The sequence below is a fragment of the Thalassophryne amazonica genome, chromosome 9, assembly GCF_902500255.1.
Source record: "Thalassophryne amazonica chromosome 9, fThaAma1.1, whole genome shotgun sequence".
Classification (NCBI taxonomy): Eukaryota; Metazoa; Chordata; class Actinopteri; order Batrachoidiformes; family Batrachoididae; genus Thalassophryne; species Thalassophryne amazonica.
The window spans coordinates 64309964-64329696 of NC_047111.1; the positions used below are offsets into that span (position 1 = coordinate 64309964).

Consider the following 19733-nt stretch of genomic DNA (forward strand, 5'->3'; position numbering starts at 1 on the left):
TCCACGCCAGAGAACTATCACATGGGCTGACCCAAAAAAAGGCACGTTAATGAGGAACAAATAAAAACTGTCTGGTGTGAAATGGCAGATGATTCTCATTTCTTGCTCACAACAATAGACAAGAATCACGGTTAGCGACTTCAATCAGCAGAAAGGTAATGAGTGACATCTTTAAATGGCTTTGACAAATGTTGATGAATGTTTTGTGGAACCACTGCTTCTGAATCAGAAACAGTGGTTCCACAATCAACGTAGAGAAATTATAACTTTCCTGCTACACACCCTTGAAAACAACATAACGGTCCAGTTGCAGTGTAATTTTTTTTTCAGGCAGCAGCATAACCGGCCATTACTCTGTTATAACGCTTACAAGAACCATGCTATACCACTTCATCATAGAGTCAAAAAGGTGTTGGAAACAGTCCTCAGACATGTTGGTCCATATTGGCATGATAACATCACACAGTCACCCATTTAACCAGTCTGCCCATTCTCCTCTCACATCAACTGGTGTTTACTGGATGTCCTCTCTTTTTTGGATCATTCTCTGTAAGCCCTAGAGATGGTAGTGCGTGAAGATCCCAGTAGATCAGCAGTTTCTACTCTTTTCCAGCCCATCTGACACCAACAACCATGCCATGTTCAAAATCACTTAAATCCCTTTGCTGCCGTGTGATTGACTGATTCGTTGTTTGTGTTAAACAATTGAACAGGTGTACCCAATAAAGTGGCCAGTGAGTGTATAATACGAGGTCTGTTAGAAAAGTATCGGACCATTTTTTGCAAAAACCTGATGGATTTGAATCACGTGTGCTTGCATGAACCAACCTTGAACCTTCGTGCGCATGCGTGAATTTTTTCACGCCTGTCAGTTGCGTCATTTGCTGGCAAGCAGCATTTGTGTGAGGACGTGTGTAGTGCGCTTGTCGGATTTTCATTGCAAGGAAAATGACGGAACGACTGGAGCAGCGCCGCATCAAATTTTGACAGAAACTGGGCGACAGCCAGGTGGAAACCATTCGGATTATTCAGACGGCTTTTGGTGATGATGCTATGGGCATCACACAGATTAAGGAGCGGTACAACCGGTTTAAAGACGTCTGCACAACGGTGGAGAGCGAGCCACGCTCTGGTCAGCCATCAACATGCTGAAATGACCAGGTCATTGCCAAAGTGAATGATGTGGTGATGCGGGACCGTTGTGTGACTGAGAAATTGCGGAAGAGGTGGACATCAGCACTTTTTCGGCACATTCCACTGTGATAGAAGATTTGGCCATGAAAAAAGTGGCGGCGAAAGTCGTGCCAAAGCTGCTAACGGCGGAGCAAAAGCACCTTCGTGTTGAAGTCTCACAGGACATGCTGTGCCATGCCCACCTCTTCCACAATTTCTTGGATAGTGACACGACTGAAAAGCCACCGAAAGCCGTCTGAATAATCCGAATGGTTTCCACCTGGCTGTCGCTCAGTTTCTGGCAAAATTTGATTCAGTAGCACTGCTCCAGTCGATACGTCATTTTCCTTGCAATGAAAATCCACCGAGAGCACTACACACATCTTCACACAAATGCAGCTTACCAGCAAATGACGCAATCAACAGGCATGAAAAAATTCATGCATGCGCACGAAGGTTCAAGGTTGGTTCATGCAAACACACGTGATTCAAATCCATCAGGTTTTTGAAAAAAATAAAAAGGTCCAATACTTTTCTAACAGACCTCGTACATGCAAGCAGCTAGTATGGTTGTGTGTTTTTTGAAGGGGGCAATTTTGCTTTCCCACAGCTCCCTGGTTGATAACAAGAATAGAGGGCAGGATTATTACTTGTATAACTGCATGTCCTGAATCAACTTACATCACTAACTGCTACATGTTGTTTCATTCTAGGCCAGAGGGAAACTCCTGTGTTTGCAATGCCACTTTTGGTTAAGATGGATTCTTGGTTGGAGCCTCTGTTCCAGTTCACCTTTCAGTGGGAACTTATCTGCACCGGCTGCAATGTTATCACTAAGACAAGGTATGCAATGATGCAGACTGAATACACAGGTCACAAAGGTAATCCATGTTTCTTTCTAGTGAAACTGTCCCATTCTAATTGTGCTTCATGTTTAACTTTTCAGGTTTACAAAAACTCTTCCAACTTTCACAAATATTGCAAACGACTGGCATCCGCTTTGTGCAGTTCACTTCGCTTCCTGCAATGTGTGTCGTAAGAGGAAGCAGAGGAGGATGATGGTGCTTGAGAGGTGATCAAGTTGTGTGCATGCAGATCTAAGTACCTTTAATATTGAAATATAAGGAACTGATTGACAAAAAATTAAATTCCACCGTTTGCTCTGTGTTATCTAGTGTGCCTCCAGTATTTGCATTGCATTTTGTTGAGGGACTTCCTGACAATGATGTCCGAATGTACTCCTTCAGCTTTGATGGGAAATCCTACTCAATCACTATCATCATACAGTTCATCAAATCGCTTAAACACTTTGTCACCTGGATTTGTAAAGCAGATGGTAGGTATTTTAAATTATTTATGTATTTGTTTTATTTTTTATTTATTTTTTTATTTATTTTTTATTGATGTTACTGGCCTTGGCTGGGTAAGTAACAGACTCATCATGCTAGATTCACTCGAGGGATCACAACTTGACACCAACCTCAAATCAATCAGTATGACCCACTCTGTCAGAAATAAGCAATGCCACACATTTTCAGTGGTGAGGAGCTTGAGCCAGATACCCCAAAAACACCACACCCCAGAGCTGAGCTTGCTCAGCTCATTAACAGTTTGAAACCAAACTCATGTTGCTTGAGTCTGTCTGTCCGTCTGTCTGTCCATTTTGTTTTTACCTCTGTCAAGGTCTCTTACTGTGGAAGTACAAAGATGATCGCTTCTGTTACAATTTCCAATTGAGTACCTTTTTTTTTTTTTGTGTTTCTGGAACTCAAGACAATCAAAACTGATTAAATTGTTCCCCACTTCTTTGATGAGTGTCTCAGTTTCACATTCTTTGAAACGGTACTTTTCCTTTGCTATTGTTTTAATTTGAATGTGTGATAACTTGAGGTGCAGATAGCATTTTATTTGCAAATGTTGACTTGAAGGAGTGTATACATTCATTCATGGCTAAAGATAGGAATGGACTGCAGGCTTGTGCATGTGTGTACATTTGCAATAATTGATATTAATGAAAGAGGATTATGCATATGTGTGGCTTGGTAGCTGTCAAAATGAATTTGTATACATATTTTTGCTTTAGAATGTACAGCATTTTAGTTGTGTCTACACAGAGTTTTATAAACGTGGCACCAACACTGTTTTCTTTGCAACCACTGACACCACCAGGTGATTTCACTGATTATCACTTTGAGCAGATGGAATCAGTTAACCAGTGAAATCACCTGGTGGAGTCAGTGCCTGCAGAGAAAACCTGCACCCTCTTGGCCCTTTCTGGAACAAGTTGCCCACCTCTGGTCTACATAGTCCTGTAGAAAATTCTGCATCAATGAAGCTGAAGGAGACAATTCATTCTCTATCTGAACAGATGTGTTATTTGAAAGTTAAATGTAGATTGAAATGAGCTTGTCTTTCAGGTTCTTTCATTTCCAAATCCTGGGTCTGTTGGCCACCAAGGCCAGCACTGCTTCTATGAGAAATCCAGCGAAAATGAATGTGTCTCAGAATGTGATCATAGTTCATCTGGAGATAATTTCATGTATTTTTATGTCCCTTTTTTAAATTCATGTAACAGTCTCTCCACGTATCTGTTCTTTGTAGGATCATGGATGGAATTTGATGATTTGAAACATCCGCACTGCAAAATCCATCCCAAACTTCCGATCCCTGCTCATGAGATCCATGTTGTCTTCTGGGAGGTGCAGGAGGATGAAGAGCCCAGCTGTTTTTCTACCCCCGCAACATGTGCCAAGTCTTCTTCTTCAACAAGTGAGATGAATTGCAACGTAACTGAGGAGGTTGAGCTGTTGCCTTGCACTCCAGACAAGTCTCTCCTCATCTCCAAAAATGACCTTGACATTGACTGTAGTCTCCCAGAATCCGGTGATGGCAGCAGTGTCTTGGAGACAACAGATACAGTGTGCTTGGACACTTCAATCGGGTATACAACACTGCTCGACACCTTTGAGGGTCTTACGCACAATGACATCATCACACTCACCCTGGTGGACTGTACCGCTGACTCAGAAGTCCAGCCTCTGAATAATGTCTGTGAGTATTCTCATGATTCAGACCTGCCCAGCAGAAATGAAGTACTCGACTGCTCCACTGCACCAGATAGTTCCTCCACAGTGATAGCTAATGAAATGCAAGACAAGGCTGATGTGGCACTTCCAATGCCTTCCAACTCCTCTGACTCTGAAGCTGGGAAAGACTTGTCCAGTGAGCCTACATTTGTGCCTCACCCCACAAGAGGGCGAGGGCGGGGACGCGGGCGCGGAAGGTCCAAAGGCAAACCTGGTGGCAGACAAAAGAGGATTATGGTGGCCCCATCAGAAGCAGCCCCACACGATTCACCACATCTGTCTATGGAGCACTCTGAAATAATCAGTAACGAACCTGAGAGTGATGTTCAGGATGTTGATCCACCTGCTGAAACTACACCTGTGACTTGTGCTGATACATCGCCACCACGTACATACCAGAATAGTCCCGCAGTTCAGAATGCCCGCTGGACATTCTTGCTCAGCAAACACCCCCTAACTCAAGTCCATAATTATGCCAGTGAAATTAGTCCCACCCAGATGTCCAACTGTGCTGGGCAACTAAACCCTACTAGTCCTATACAGTACAACCAAATACCAATGAGGAGACAACGTAATCCTGTGGGACTCGTTCCTAAACTGCAGCTCAGGACAGAGGAAAGCGAGGAACTCCCAATGAAGGCTGCAGAAAAGTACAATGCATTTGGTGCAAAGAACTCAAAAACTCAAAGTCCACTTAAATCTCCTGCATCTGTTTCATACCCCAGTTGTGATCCAAAGCCGTTTCAGGTGGTTACTTCTGACAGCCAGGAGTCAACACTGAACACCACAATGGTGTCTAACACATCACTTCCTTCATTTGGAATACCTGACAGTGGTGAAATATCATACTCCAAGAAACACAGCAGCCACTCCTTTAAGCTTATGCCAGGTCTCACCGACACTGAAGCTTTGAGGTACAAGTTACTGAAGAAACTAAAAGCAAAGAAGAAGAAGCTTGCAAAGCTGAATGAGCTACTGAAACACCAGGGTGGAGCAAGCCTCAGACCAGACAGCACTGAGCAGAGTTCCCCATATAATGTGAGCTCCAGCACCAGTGCCCACTCTCCTTCTGAAGGGTTTTTCTCCAACTTGGTCTCACCAGCAACAACAGCTAGCAACCTATCACCAGACAGCACTGGCCTCCTCGAGATGCTTGTCAGTAGACAAGATGGAGTTGACCGACTGGACTGTGGGCTTAATAGCACTGGCGGACTATCTCAGGTGAATGCAATTGGGAATGGGTCTGTCACCACCCACACCGAGAACTTCTTGGAGGACTTCATTGCTGAGGCTGCAGTTCAGCAGCCAACTGAGATGGACACAGAGGCACTAAGTGGTCTGGATATTTTCTTTTAAATTGTTTAGATGGATGTTATCTGCAAGCTACAATTGTAAATAGTATCACTATCAGTCAGGCAGAATTTCCAAAGAGCACCCGTATATAGTTTGGAAAATTAAACAAAATCTGCGTATTTGTTTCACCATTAGTTTTGAAAGTTTAACAAGATCCTGAAAGGTTCGTTTGTTTTTAACATCTGTGTCATTTTCATAGCTGGTAACATTGTTTCTTCCATCTCATGTCATCTATTGTTGCAAGATTGTAGTTTTTGTTTTTTTCCTGCTGCATTGGCACGTTGTACACATCATTTACATTTTTAACCTTTGTTGTGGGAGAGATTTTTTTAAGAAATCTCTGTAAAATGTTTTGTGATCATTTATCGGTGTAATACAAGAAACTTCTAAAGACCTTGATTCTATGAGGATGTGAATTTTGAAGCTCTTATTAAAATGTGATACTTTTTTCCCCCTTTAGAAACAGTTTTTTAATTTATGTTAACACTAGTCATTTTTTTTTTCAGCTTACTCAAGGTCAGTTCTGGGTAATATATTGGAGAGTGCTGGGGGGGGGGGGGGGATCTTTGCAGTAGAAATGAGAATGCTGATGTGCATGTATCACAAAATCATAAATGTCTGAGCAGGTGGGTGGAAAAAGGAGATGAAGAGTTGAAGGATAATGATAAAATGCTGCGTTCAAGACTACTATGAACTCAGAAAACCCCATTTTTGAGTATTAAAAACTGCTCAATTGAGGAATTTGGAAAACGACAGTTGCATGTGGTAACATTCGAGCTTTGTTGTCTTTACAAGTAACACAAATATTTAACTGCTGCTTGGACATTTGTCAGGTGAGTGTATTTCTGTGTGTAGTCTGGACTTATGTGAAACTGAAATCTGGCAACTTTTATATAATGTATGCAAACCCATCTCTGACGAACATAAATCACTGGTTAAAAGTAATTTAATTGCATTTGTGACAGTACTGTTTCAACAGTCTTCATGACAGTCAAACTGACGTGCGTCAGAGAATGTCGAGTAGAGTTCTTATGACCTCAAGTCAGATGAATTGAAATGTGATTTCTGCCTGTTTCTGTGCCTATGGTTTTGTTCAAAGTTGGAGCTCATAATTTCTGACTTCATGACATGTCATGAATGCAAGAAACATCTTGTTGCACTCTGCCCCACAACAATGAGAGAAGATTGGACTCCAGCTTTCATACGTAGTCCAAATTCTTGGTTCTACAGTGCATCCAGAAAGTATTCACAGCATTTGTTCCACATTTTATGTTACAGCTTTAATCCAGGAAGTAAGCCTCTTCGGCTGCTCCCTTGTTTCACTCGGAGGACCTGCATGTTGATTTGGCACAATTTCTACGCCGGATCCCCTTCCTGATGCAGCTCCATGTTATATGGAGAAATGTGGCAGGGGGGTGAGGTTTGAACCGGGAACCTTCAGCATGGCAACCAACTGCAGTAACCACTTGGTCACCATCCTTGCCTAAAATGGAGTAAATTCTTTTCCCCCCCCCCCCCCCCCCCCCCCTCAAAATTGTACTTGCAACACCCCATAATGACATAAAAAAGTTTTTGGAAGCAATTTTACTAAAAAAAAATAAATAAATAAATAAAAAAAATTACACGTATTCACACCCTTTGCTCAATACTTGTTGATGCACCTTTGGCAACAATTATAGCTGAGACTCTTGAATATAATTCCACAATCTTGGTGCACCTATCTTGGGGCAGTTTTGTCCATTCCTCTTTGTAACACCTCAAACTCTCATCAGGTTGAAAAACATCCCCGCAGCATGATGCTGCTTCCACCATGCTTTACTGTAGGGATGGTGCCTGGTTTCCTCCAAACATGATGCCTGGCATTCAGGCTAAAGCATCTGTCTCATCAGCCCAGAGATTTGTTTCTCATGCTCTGAGAGTCCTGTGCTCATTGGGACATTCAAAGCAGCAGAAATGTTTCTGTACCCTTCGCCAGATTTGTGCTTCCGGATGATCCTGTTTGAGGGGTCTACAGACTTTCATGCTTGGTTTGTACTCTGATATGCACTGTCAACTGTGGGACCTTATATGTAGACAGGTGTGTGTCTTTCCAGATCATGCCAATCAACTAAATTTACCCCAGGTGGACTCCATTTAAACATCTCAAGGATGATCTGGAAACGATGCACCTGAGCTCAATTTTGAGCTTCATGCCAAAGGCTGTGAATACTCATGTACATGTGATTTCATAGTTTATTTTTAATAAATTTGCAAAAATATTAAGGTTTTTCACATAGTCATTATGGGCTATTGTGTGTAGAATTTTGAGGAAAAAAATGAATCCATTTTAGAATAAAGCTGTAACATAAGATGTGGATAAAAGGGAAGTGCAGTGAATATTTCCTGGATGCACCATAAAGACTATCACTCAGCCAAATGATGTATCAATATAATCAAAAAATGTATTTAGCCAAGCCCTTTTTTGACCACGCATCATTAAAGCAGCTATATGCAGTGTAGTGTGGATGCTAAATCAATCATAAAAGCACAATTTTGATAATGTAGAAAAGAGGTGACACTTTGGCCTGTGTTCTTCAAAAGAAAATGAACATACAGTGTATACAGTAAGTCCTATTCTGTCATGCTACAGCTGCTAAATGGACTTGTGTAAATTCAAGGGTGATTCTTTAACTATGGACACTATTGGCCTTGTAAATGTAATTTCCACCACACCGTTGCCTTACAATATAAAGCGCCTTGGGGCAACTGTTTGTTGTGATTTGGCGCTATATACATGTGCTCAGATGCCACTGTTTATCTCCATAGAAACTACCCAAACAATCTTTCATACAAACTGTTTAAAGGGACATTACAGTGTTGTGGAAATTATGGCAATAGTGTGGGACAACTACAGTTTGTTTAAAAAAAATCACAACAGTTGTATGACATTGAATACCCCAGTTATGTTTTGATTATTTTACTGATATTTTATTCAGAGATATTTTAAAACATTAGAAAAAACGTTTCTTTACCATTCATTTTTATCATCGAAGATCAAAAGTCTGGGTGTGGGACAAGCACAAAATGGCAATATTTGCATATAATGATGCTGAAAAAAGGTGAAAAAGTCATCATAGACTACTAGAACAAATTTCTTAACACACTTTCATTGTAAAGATAACTATAAAAGTGTGAAATTTCCCTTTTTTCTGTTTTTCATACAATATGATCAAAGGACATAAGTGCCCGTAGTCTAAGAATCACCCTCAAATCTTCCAAGTTGTAATCTGGTACTTTAAAGCTATGGCAACACAACGTTTTTTTTTGTCCACCATCACCCCAACGGAGGGACGTAGAAACCTTTTCATATTTCTGAGACAAGTTTAAGAAATTTGAAAGGTTTCGGTCCAGTTCAATGATGAGTGACCTTGACCAAATGTTGAAGGTTACAGAACAAAAATTTGTGTGACTACGCTCAGTAACTTTCCAAGGGTTTCAGAGGTTCATCAAATTTGCAGCTAACATACATGCCTTCAAGGTCTGGCCAACTCCAATGAAGACTGACTTTGACATAACTGAATATCATAGTTTTAAAATATTTGCAACAAAAATAATACAGGCCTACAAAATTGGGAGCAAGGATGCATCTCTGGAAGGCCTTGGTCAAGTTTGATGAGTGTAGTTGCTAATGTAGTTTTGAAGGTCACAGAGCCAAAAACTGTCTGTCTATGATGGCACTGACCTCTGTAAATTTCCAGGGATTTTATTTACAGCAGGTGTGTGTCCCTTGTAGATGTAGGTCAAGTGCTTACTGCAGTGCTGTAGCCGTCGTGTGCTTTTAAACTTTAACATCTTTCCCCAAACTTTCCAAACTAATAAAATCATGGCTTCCACTAAATTTTTCCTGATTGCTGTTTTTTCTCTGTAGTCTCCCCAGTAAAAAACTTGGAAGCTAGTCTCCACAGTGATTATTACAATGCAGTTCAAAGTTGCCTTGTTACATTGTTGTCATGACATGGCTACATTAGGCATGGAGCTACATACATTGCTGTGAAGGGGGATACGAGGCCTCCAGGTCAGTGATGAATTTTATTTTATTTTTTGTAGTTTTTAAATATCTTTTTAAATCAAATCTAAAATGGGGACAAGTATCCTAAAGGCTAGTGTTCAACAGACAGTGGTCTTCAGCTAACGATTATTTACAACAAAAGTTCACTATTGGACATAAGTTAACATGAGTAACGCTCACGAGCCACCTAGCGGCTGTTGTGTGTAAGTAAACAGCATTTTACCAGGGAGCCATCACAATTGTGAATAAATTGATAAAGTTTAAGAATACAGTCCGCGTTAACATTTTTAAGTTTCTCTGCTGACTTCGAATGCACATCGTTGAGTTTTAAAAGAGGAAAAAAAAAAAAAGTCATTCCCATACCGGGAGTTGAACCCGGGCCGCCTGGGTGAAAACCAGGAATCCTAACCGCTAGACCATATGGGAGATTAAGGCAAAAATCTGTTTTTAATTCTTTTATATATGTATTGTGCATGGAAATCTTTTTTGTGTCTGAATTGATAGCATTATTACATACTTTACAACAGACATTTTTTGCGATGCTTTGATAGATTTTCGGTTGCAAAGTGGCTCTTTCTTCTCTAACAGGTGCGATACCGACAGGAACCACAAGAGGCACTGTTTCTCAAAGGGCAGTTCAGACCACAGACACTCTTGTCACCCTGTCAGGGCCGCGTTGGGGTGCCAATAATTGACTTCAACTATAGTTTAAATTCTGAGTGACTGTACAACATCTTTAACAAAAAAATGCACACGAATCTAGCGCAACAAATTTTCATTTATTTGGGGATATTTTAAATAAACACAGTCAAAATTGTACATTTACAAACATAATTCAAACACCACACCAAATATTTAGTTTAGTTGATCGCCCCCCCCCCCCCCAAAAAAAAAATAAAGATGTTGCCCTTGTATACAACTATTCAATTTTGCAATACAAAGGCAAAGCATTTCTTTAATTTGATTGACCTGTCATTAAGGTAACAACCTGCTTCCTTAAAAGTTTTATTGTGTCTGAAGAGAATTACAAAGCCACTATAGGAAGAATTGGTTTGGTCCATCGTTACAGAAATGTGTTTTACCAGAAACATTGCAAAGTATTGAGTCTTCTGAAGTGTACGCCAGTATGTTGCCACGAGTTCTGAGGAGAACAAGCTCAGTTTTTCCTGGCTTCCCATTTGAATTTTGCTCCACAGACACCACAATACAGGGTTTTCCCCTTGGAATGTCCAGTCATATATTCACAAAAAATATTTCTAAACAACCTCAGAGAGCAGGATTTTCCCCTCGGAATGTCCACAGTTACATATTCGGCACAAAAAATGTTTCTGAACAACCTGAGAGAAGGAGTTTTGTGTCAGGATCCACGTATTCAAGGGACTGGTGATTACTTCAGAGTTCCACAATGTAGGACTCGCTTGTTTCTCCCACTTATAACCGCGTGGATGCTTAGCTCAGTTTCCTGGCACTGAAGTTGTGTGCCAGGGAAAGTCATTACTTGTCATCAGTCACTATAAATGACTCATTCACCTTTTTATTTTGGGAATATCTACACAAAGTAAATGGACTTGGACGTTTGTATTGGGCATGGGGTGAAAGCTAAGGAATGTCCCATTTTAGCGACTGTTCTGGCATCCCAGTACATTTTACTGGGACTCTGCTTTTCACTTCTCAGTTGTCTTTTTAGTTACTGCTTGCTGTAATAAATGAACTACATTATGTGTATTTGGTTGTGTAGCTGCAACATTTCTGTCACTGCCTGTTTGGCAATTCCTTGTTGTGCTTTTATTACATTGTTTTCTTTGTTAGTACGGCCAGAGAAGATGGTCACCCCACAGACACTGGTCTGCTTGAGGTTTCTTTCTATAATAAAAAAAAAAAACACCTGAGGGAATTTTTCCTGGCCAGTTTTACCAATGTACTTGCTCATAGGGTGGGTAAGGTTTAAACCTTCCTCATGTCTAGCACCTTGGGGCAACTTATGTTGTGATTTCATCCTGTATAAATAAATTGAAGATAAGTTAAGCAGCTAACTGTAAAATTAAGTCATTTTAAATGTTTTCACATTTACTGAGGTCATAGCGCACACGATCACATCCATGGCATTCTTGCCTATTCGTTGGTAACAAGAAGCAGTTTACTGTGAGTTTTGAACTTGCCCTGTAGAATTAACTATTGAGCACATGAAGGCAATTGGGTTGTAAATCAAGACTATATAAACTAAAATAATTTTTGTCCAGAGGGAAAAGAGCAAGCCCAAAACATCTAAAAATACAGCCCTGGTTGAAAAATGATAGTGTACCCCTTTAAGAGGACAGAATAATTCAAGTATTTTAATCTTCTTGCAACCCTTTGAGTGATAACTTTTTTTTTTCTCCCAATTGAAAAGAAATTCCATGAATTAACCTAATTACATTTAATCTGTCTGAGGTATGTTTCACAAAGGCAGACCATTCAAGTATTAAGCTACAATATAACGATATCTGTAATCTTTTTTTTTTTTTTTTTTTTTTTTTTTGCTAAGAAGAAAATGTGGGTGAATGTCCTCTATGGCTGGTGATATTGTTTCTAACTATTTTTATTGGAATTGTTTACCTCATAGTGAGGCTGAAGTACCTAACATCTCAAGGATAAAGTATCAGTGTTGGGGAGGTGATGGTCTAGTGGTTAAGCGCCTGGCTTCAAGCCAGAGGATCCTCAGTTCAAAACCCAGCCAGACCTGAAACTCAGTAAGGGCCCTTGGGTAAGGTCCTTAATCTCTGAGTTGCTCCCGGTGTGTAGTGAGCACCTTGCATGGCAGCACCCTGACATCGGTGTGTCTGTGTGAAAGTGAGGCATAATTGTAAAGTCCTTTAAGCTTCTGATGCAGATGGAAAAGTGCTACGTAAACGCAGTCCAATTACCATTTGGGCCACCTTCAACACTCGACGTGAGTGCAGCTCTTCACTTTGCAAGATGATTGACGTCGCTGTTATCCTGATCAAACTTGTCAGTGATCTGCAGTGGCCACTAGATGGGGGTATTGTCCTAAAACAGACCGCTGCCTTTAACGCAGATATTTTTATATAAAAATGGCGTGCAAACTGACTTTCTGTTTATTAGGGGTGACCGTCCCTTCATCCATCCATTTTCTCTACCTGCTTACTCCAACTAAGGGCCACGGGGTGCTGGAGCCTATGCCAGCAGTCATAGGGCGTGAGTCGAGTAACACCCTGGACAGAATGCCAGTCTGTCACAGGCCCACAAAAACATTGACCGTCCCTTCCAAAACTGATAAAAACTATAAAAATCTATTAAGTTCTGTAATGTGTTTAGCAGCCTGCATACTGAAAATTTTCAAATCAAAAATCTTTTCCAACTCACTGAGCTTCATGAGTCAAAAGAAAGATTGCTTGAACTTTCAGTCATTTGTGATGACATAGATGTTTTTGGTCATTCTCAACCCAGCACCTGATTTAATTTTTTTTTAAATATTGTACGTATTAATTGGCATTATTTGCACCTCTGGCCACCTGTTTGGAAAATGGATCTTGTGCTGCCTGTTCCTTGTGTGCATCTTTAACTACCTGCATCAGTATGACAGGTACTAGTACAAAGAACAAATCATTACTAACATCACATCCACTCTTCTCAGAATCCCAGGACATGCCAAATACTGAAAAACAAGATTTGACACATTTTAAGTTGAATTAACAACTTAATGCCACATAACGTGTTCACAAAAGAACATAAGTAATTGACATTTGCTTTACAAAAACTAAAATTCAATAAAATCTTGTCAAACATAATGATTTACGCTGAAAGTACAAATTTCACCATTATAACACTTCATATAATAGCTGGAAATTGTGAGGTTAAACTGACCTAAATGTGATATTGTTCACTCATACAGTCCAAGGAAGGCTCCATAGTTTGTTTTCTTCTTGGTGGGGTTAGTAGGTGGGGGTTTCGAGGAGCACAATGATTTAAAGGTGGGAAGACAGAATTTATTGTTAAAGTATATTTCAAGTACCTACAACATACATGTTGTTAAGTCATACACACAGTACACAAAAGAGAAATCAGAACAGCATTTGTTGTTTAAAATTCAACATGAGTTACCCTTTGACAGGATACAAATGAAAATCTCACAGGTAACATAGAAAAATGGCACAACTAACAACAAACAGCATAGACACCACATCAAACAGAGTAACCGGAAGACAAAAACATACAGTATATCTTGTGTTATGCGAGTGGGATTAACGTGCTCAGCTGATCCCAGTGCAGTGCAGAAACAACACCTTTTGTGTGCTATAGGACTTGATCAGACAGAAAATGTGAGAAACTGAGCCTGACAACATTTTGATTGACATTTGTTAGATCTATGGAGGAGGTTACCCTGCTGAAATTCTTGGGGGGGGGGGGCAGTCCACCCCATCAACCTCGAGCCACCTATGATATAGTCAAATCAGCCCATCTGACTAAGTATACTTCATTTGGCAGATTGTATTGTAACCCTTGATGTGTTCATCAAGAAACTCTTCTTGCATACTTTGAGTAATTCATTCTCACGTTTACCTCGTGCCGTACACTGCCGAATCAACTCACCCGCAACTTTCATGGAAAAACAGAAATAAACAGCAGAGAATCACATTAGAGGAGAGGTAAATAATGCATTAATCACTGATAATAAGAAATATTTACCTTAAATTTTCTTTTGCTGAAACCAAACCAGTGTGGGAAATCAAACATGGCATCAGAGATGTACTTGAGGGTGAAAGAGGCATCTCTCCACACGTGTTTAACCTTCATCCGGTTGCGGCAGAGGTTTTCTGACGCCCAGCTTTCCAGGGCTTCCGTCAAATCAATCTGATCCAAGAAAAACAACAACAACAACAAAAAACAACCAAAGTTACCATTACTCAAGTCTGGACAGGTCAAATACAATCTAACTCCTGGCATCTACTGAGAAACATGCTCAGCAATGTGATGGCAAAACAGTGCGCTCACGTCCACCCTGTAGCTTTCCCCGGCGACAGAGGAGATGGTCCAGTCCAGCCCTCTCTGGATCTGCCACCTGATGAAGGGGTCGTTACCGTCAATCGACACCACGTACTGCTTCAGAACTGAAACCGTTCAAGATAATTGAAGAGAAAAAAACTAATCAATGGGGTGAGATTGTTAGTTCTTAATTATTAGTAGGGATGTGGCGATCAAATATTTTTGCTCCCAGTGTGAGCCATTTGATACTGAGTATCTGCTGATACTGAGTTCTGATCTGACGCATGTGTTCTACCAGATAAAGAGAATACACTTGGCACAGAGCACAGTGCACGTACATTAATGTCAATCCAATGAACAACTCTGTCAGGCATAAAAAACAATCCCTCTTATCCAAACTGCTCCTATAAAAAAAGACACTGTTTTAGTGCTTATCAAGTCTACATAGTGCAGTGTAGTAGTAGCAAAACTAGAATATTCACACAGTAATATTGTTGTTCAACAACATGGATCAGAGACTGGTGGCCATGTTTTAGTCGTTAACAATACATTCATCCTCATATTATAATGAATAAATTTGTTATTATTATTCATTCATTTTCTATACCATCTTATTCCAGTTAAGAGTCTTGGGGGAGGTGGAGCCAGTCATAGGGTCAGCGCCGTGGTACACCTTGGGCAGGACCCCAGTCTATCGCATGGGTCATTATTATTTGCAAAAATGTATTTAAAAAGTCATCAAGGGTGGACTTTCACCTTTCCCCCTTTTCTGGTTGGGGGGTGGGGGACACTGGAGACAGGATAACACTGGCCAATTAAGTGCTACTTGATTAGTCGGATGGAAGTGTATTAAATTCAGTTTCCATCAAAAAAAATAGACTTGGTACATGTTTGAAAAGAAGCAAATCATAGATTTGCTTTTGAACAGTTTCTAAAACATACTGTAGTTCTGCTGAGGAGTGAGGAAAAAAGCACTGAATAGACTGCTGGCTACAACTCCATTGGTGTGGCTCTTATAAAACGCACGGTTGACAGAAGGTAGACTGATCTGTGCGAGACTCGTATTGAATAACTTGGATACTGAACAATGAACATGTAAAAAAAAAAGTGCCTTGATCAGGCCTGATACCAAACTGCAATTGGATCTTACCTCATTTCTCTGGCTTAGTCCAGACTGTCATTCAGTGATACATTCTGCCTAACAGATCTTGCCAAAACTTCATTTTGGCAAGATAAAAACCATGATGCACTGCTGCTGTGCTTTCTCGACTCCACCCACTGCTTATGTCTAAGGCTGAAAACAAGGAGCAGTGAGTCATGTCAGCAGCGCCAAACCTCACGACCCTCTGAGACGCTGAGACATACATCGGCCTCAAAAATACACTTTTGTGAAATGATTCTTCTTTTAAGTCCTACACTGTATGTGCCCTGAGGCCTGTTGGTGCAGGAGCATATCGTCTTATTCTGTAGTGTGAGGCAGATCAGAGTCTACGAGTCTCTAAAGTTGGCTGTAACAGTGCATTAATAGTAATTTGTATAATTTATTTAATTTATATAGCTCCAAATCACAACAAAGCTGCCTCAAGGCGCTTCACACACGTAAGGTCTAACCTTACCAACCCCCAGAGCAAGCACACAGGCAACAGTGATAAGGAAAAACTCCTGATGATTATTTGAGGAAGAAACCTCAAGCAGACCACACTCAAAGGAGCGACCTTCTGCTTGAGCCATGCTACTGACACATACGTATACAGGAAATTTTAGGAGTCCATGCTGGTGTCCGGGACGGGAAGCTTGCAGAAGAAGACACCCACTCCTACTTCTGGATGTGAGTGGGTTGTTTGAGTGACATCAGATTTAAAGTTTGAGAACAGATTGAGATCGTTTCGACTCCAATGCCTCTAGTCATTCACTTTACCAGATAAAACTGCGAGCGAGGAGCGCCAGCTATCCTGATTGAAACTTCGGAGGGAACCAGCTACTATATGGTTTGATTAGTCTTTCGCCCCTATACCCAGCTTGGAGGATCGATTTGCATGTCAGGTCCGCAGTGGGCCTCCACAAATTTGTTACTGTGGGCTTTGAAAATGCAGGACTGTATATTAATACATTGCTGTGATTCCTAAATGGTAAATACTATACTACAAGCATGTCTTGACAGTTTCAATGTAAGTCCATTGTGATGCTGTTGCTGTTGTTGTTGTTGTTCTTGTCCATTCGGCTGCTCCCGTATTGTTCGGGGTCGCCACAGCGGATACAGCCAGATCCGCATCAGTATTTGGCACAGGTCTTACTCCGGATGCTCTTCCTGACGCAACTCCAGTCTTACCTGGAGAAACACACACAGCTGCTGGTGTTCCGAAGAGGTCTCCCATCCAAGTACTAACCAGATCCTGCACTGCTTAGCTTGTGAGATCTGACGGGATCAGGCTTAGACAGAGCAGACCAGCTGCATCAACCCCATTGTGATGATATGTACAGAGGCAAAACTGTTGGGAAGGTGTCGTAACACGGACCCACAACAGGGGGCGCAAGTGAACGGACAATGGATAAGAAAAGGAGTAACAATTTAATGTTTCGAAAGTACACAACGGAATACAAACAGAAATAACAGGTGCCAATTGTATACAAGAGGACGGTGGGCAGGCTCGAAGATAGGAGACCTCTGATGAACGAGGAGCCGGGGCCCACACCGCTTCCACCACCAACGGCCTGAAGAACACCGGAGCCGCCAAGTCCTGAATCCCCAGGTGGTCTCTGTCCTCCGTTGTCGGCCCTGGTACTGCTGGCAAAGAAGAAACAGAAGGAGGTGAGTGTGAGTCCTCACACCCAGCAACCTTTACACTCAAAGTCTCTGGGAGGGAAAACCTCCACCTCCAGATACGTTTCTCTCGTGCAGCTCCTGTTGGTCCCTCTTCTGGATCACCACAGGAAGGCGGCTGCACACAGAACAAAGTTTAGACAATCGATAAGTCAGCAGAGAAATTACCTTTGTGGTAGATGATTTCTCGGCGAGGAGGTGGAGTTGTGATCCGCTTCTTGTAAGGAGGTTAATGAGAGACAGCTGGTACGGTTGACAGGTGACAGCTGTCTCTTCCAATAGCTCTGGCGCCCTCTCATGCTTGAAGCCTGCACTCCAAGCAGGGCGCCGACTGGTGGTGGTGGGCCAGCAGTACCTCCTCTTCAGCGGCCCACACAACACAAAACTGCAAAAACTGTCCCTATCTACATACTAAAATAGTGTGACATATAGCAAGACACAAACCTATAGATATTCCATGCAGGATGTAAAATGGGACCTAATTTTAATTTTCTGTGCTGTGAATCTAAATTCACATTTGTGCATGGATGTTGTGCACTTCTGGTGTCAGGAAGAAGCTCTAAACCTGATGTCTCAGTTGCCTAGCAACCTCACAAATTATTTTATGTTAAATAATTTAGGGTTTGGATTAAGATAAAAGTTATCATTTATTCATTCGATCATTTTCTGATGCTTATAAGGTCCAGATGGCGGTGACATTTAATTTTCATGAAATACATAAAAAGTTTGGAAATATGAACAGTACTTCTGAATCTGGACCACGGCTTTGCACACTTCTGAGTCTTGTGTAAAAATTTCAGAATATTTCAAACTGCATAAAACACACATGGAATTAAATATTACAATTGTCAGTCTACATTTGCTTTATTTAATCGCAAAGACAAAATAAATAATAAGACCACTCCTGCCCATTAGATGTGGGCGATATGGGGAATTTTAGTATTGATCTGATACCAAGTAAATACAGGCCCAGTATCGCTGATATCGATACTTTTTCATACTTAAGCTTCATAGATCCAAAGGATCCAAAAGACCTAGGATAGAATTTCGCCAAACATTGTACGTGACAACAAAATACTTTATTGTCACAATCAACATTTTTGTTTAAAAAATATCACTCAACACAACTTAAAACAAAATCTCCTGAGGTAGAGGGCTGACAAACCACAATACAAGGGTGGACTGCTCCATGTTGTGTGACACAGCGCAGTGCTGCTCTTACAAACAGAAAGTAGACTTTGATGAATCTGCGTGCGCAGCAGTCAGTGCATGCGAGAGAAAAAAAAAGCTTGAGTAGCGATCTTTTTACATGATGATCATTCAATATCAATACCAGCGTGGGTATTGATATTATCGATATTAGGATCGATCTGCCCACCTCTACTGCCCATTCTCCATGTAATGTGGAGTTGTGTCAGGAAGGGCATCTGGCGTAAAAGTTGTGCCAAATCAACATGCAGCTCCATCTCAGCTATGCTGAGGCGACCCGAGTATAACAATAACAATAACAATAATAATAAGAAAAAGAAAACCCTGTTACCTCTGGTGCTTCTATCTGACTTTTCATAGTTGGTTGAAGATGTTTCTTCACAGGCAGACAGCAGATAGATCTTCTTTGACAGCAAACTCTTTCTGACACGCGTGTACTCCCACAGATCGCGCACTTTGACCTTCCTGTTTCAGAAAAACAAATCAGTTTGCACACTCACATTTGTGTTCGACTCGATGTTTTTTTTTTTCACCTTCCCAGCGAGTGTTGGAAAACTATTCTCCCTCTGCGCGTGTCCACGTCACCGATCAGAACCAGGCTGCGCTCCGGATCGCTGCGCACGCGGTATCCTGAACCGAGATAGTCCACAGAGAAACTGGCTGGAGGATTTCTGATGAATTCCTCCACTCGTGTCACAGTCATCCTGCTGTGGCGTGCTGGTACTGTGTTTATGGTCATGTTTTTCTCCTCTTCGTTCTCCTGTAGTTGGCCAAGATTGCAGCTCAAAGAAGAGGAGGAGGAGGAGGAGGAGCTCTTCACAAACATGGAGCAACGTTTTATATTATATAATATATATATATATAAATCCCCGTGAAAAACCACCTAATGTCTAATCAGTGTGTACAAATACACTGTTAAAAAAATACAAAAAACAGCCTGTTTAAAAAATTACAGTTGAAGCATTGCCCTGCCTACAGAAAGAAAAAACTACATTACAAGTTACATACCGAGCCATAATAACAGACTCCACAGTATAAAAAAACATGTGATACAGAACAT

The 19733-nt window shown here is 41.1% G+C and overlaps 2 protein-coding genes and 1 non-coding gene across 5 annotated transcripts in view; 1 reads left to right on the plus strand and 2 right to left on the minus strand.

Moving 5' to 3' along the window:
* uspl1 (ubiquitin specific peptidase like 1) overlaps positions 1-5839 on the plus strand; it is a 34009-nt gene extending 28170 nt beyond the window's left edge. For all 3 annotated transcript variants that reach the window (XM_034178220.1, XM_034178222.1, XM_034178219.1), the window contains 4 exons: positions 1887-2016; positions 2120-2245; positions 2349-2509; positions 3775-5839. In XM_034178220.1, the coding sequence (XP_034034111.1) occupies positions 1887-2016; positions 2120-2245; positions 2349-2509; positions 3775-5615 (2258 nt within the window). In that variant the 3' untranslated portion in view covers positions 5616-5839. The remainder of the gene's footprint in view (positions 1-1886; positions 2017-2119; positions 2246-2348; positions 2510-3774) is intronic.
* Positions 5840-10014: 4175 nt separating this feature from the next.
* On the minus strand, positions 10015-10086 carry trnae-uuc. Its single transcript has one exon. It is a non-coding gene; the product is annotated as a tRNA-Glu (tRNA).
* Positions 10087-12955: 2869 nt separating this feature from the next.
* LOC117517954 (mesenteric estrogen-dependent adipogenesis protein-like) lies at positions 12956-19499 on the minus strand. Its single transcript, XM_034179077.1, has 5 exons — positions 19207-19499; positions 19005-19138; positions 14653-14768; positions 14347-14511; positions 12956-14256 (listed from the first exon to the last, which is right to left on the minus strand). Exons 1-5 carry the CDS (start codon positions 19497-19499, stop codon positions 14242-14244), a joined length of 723 nt encoding a protein of 240 aa, XP_034034968.1. The 3' UTR covers positions 12956-14241.
* Positions 19500-19733: the final 234 nt, after the last annotated feature.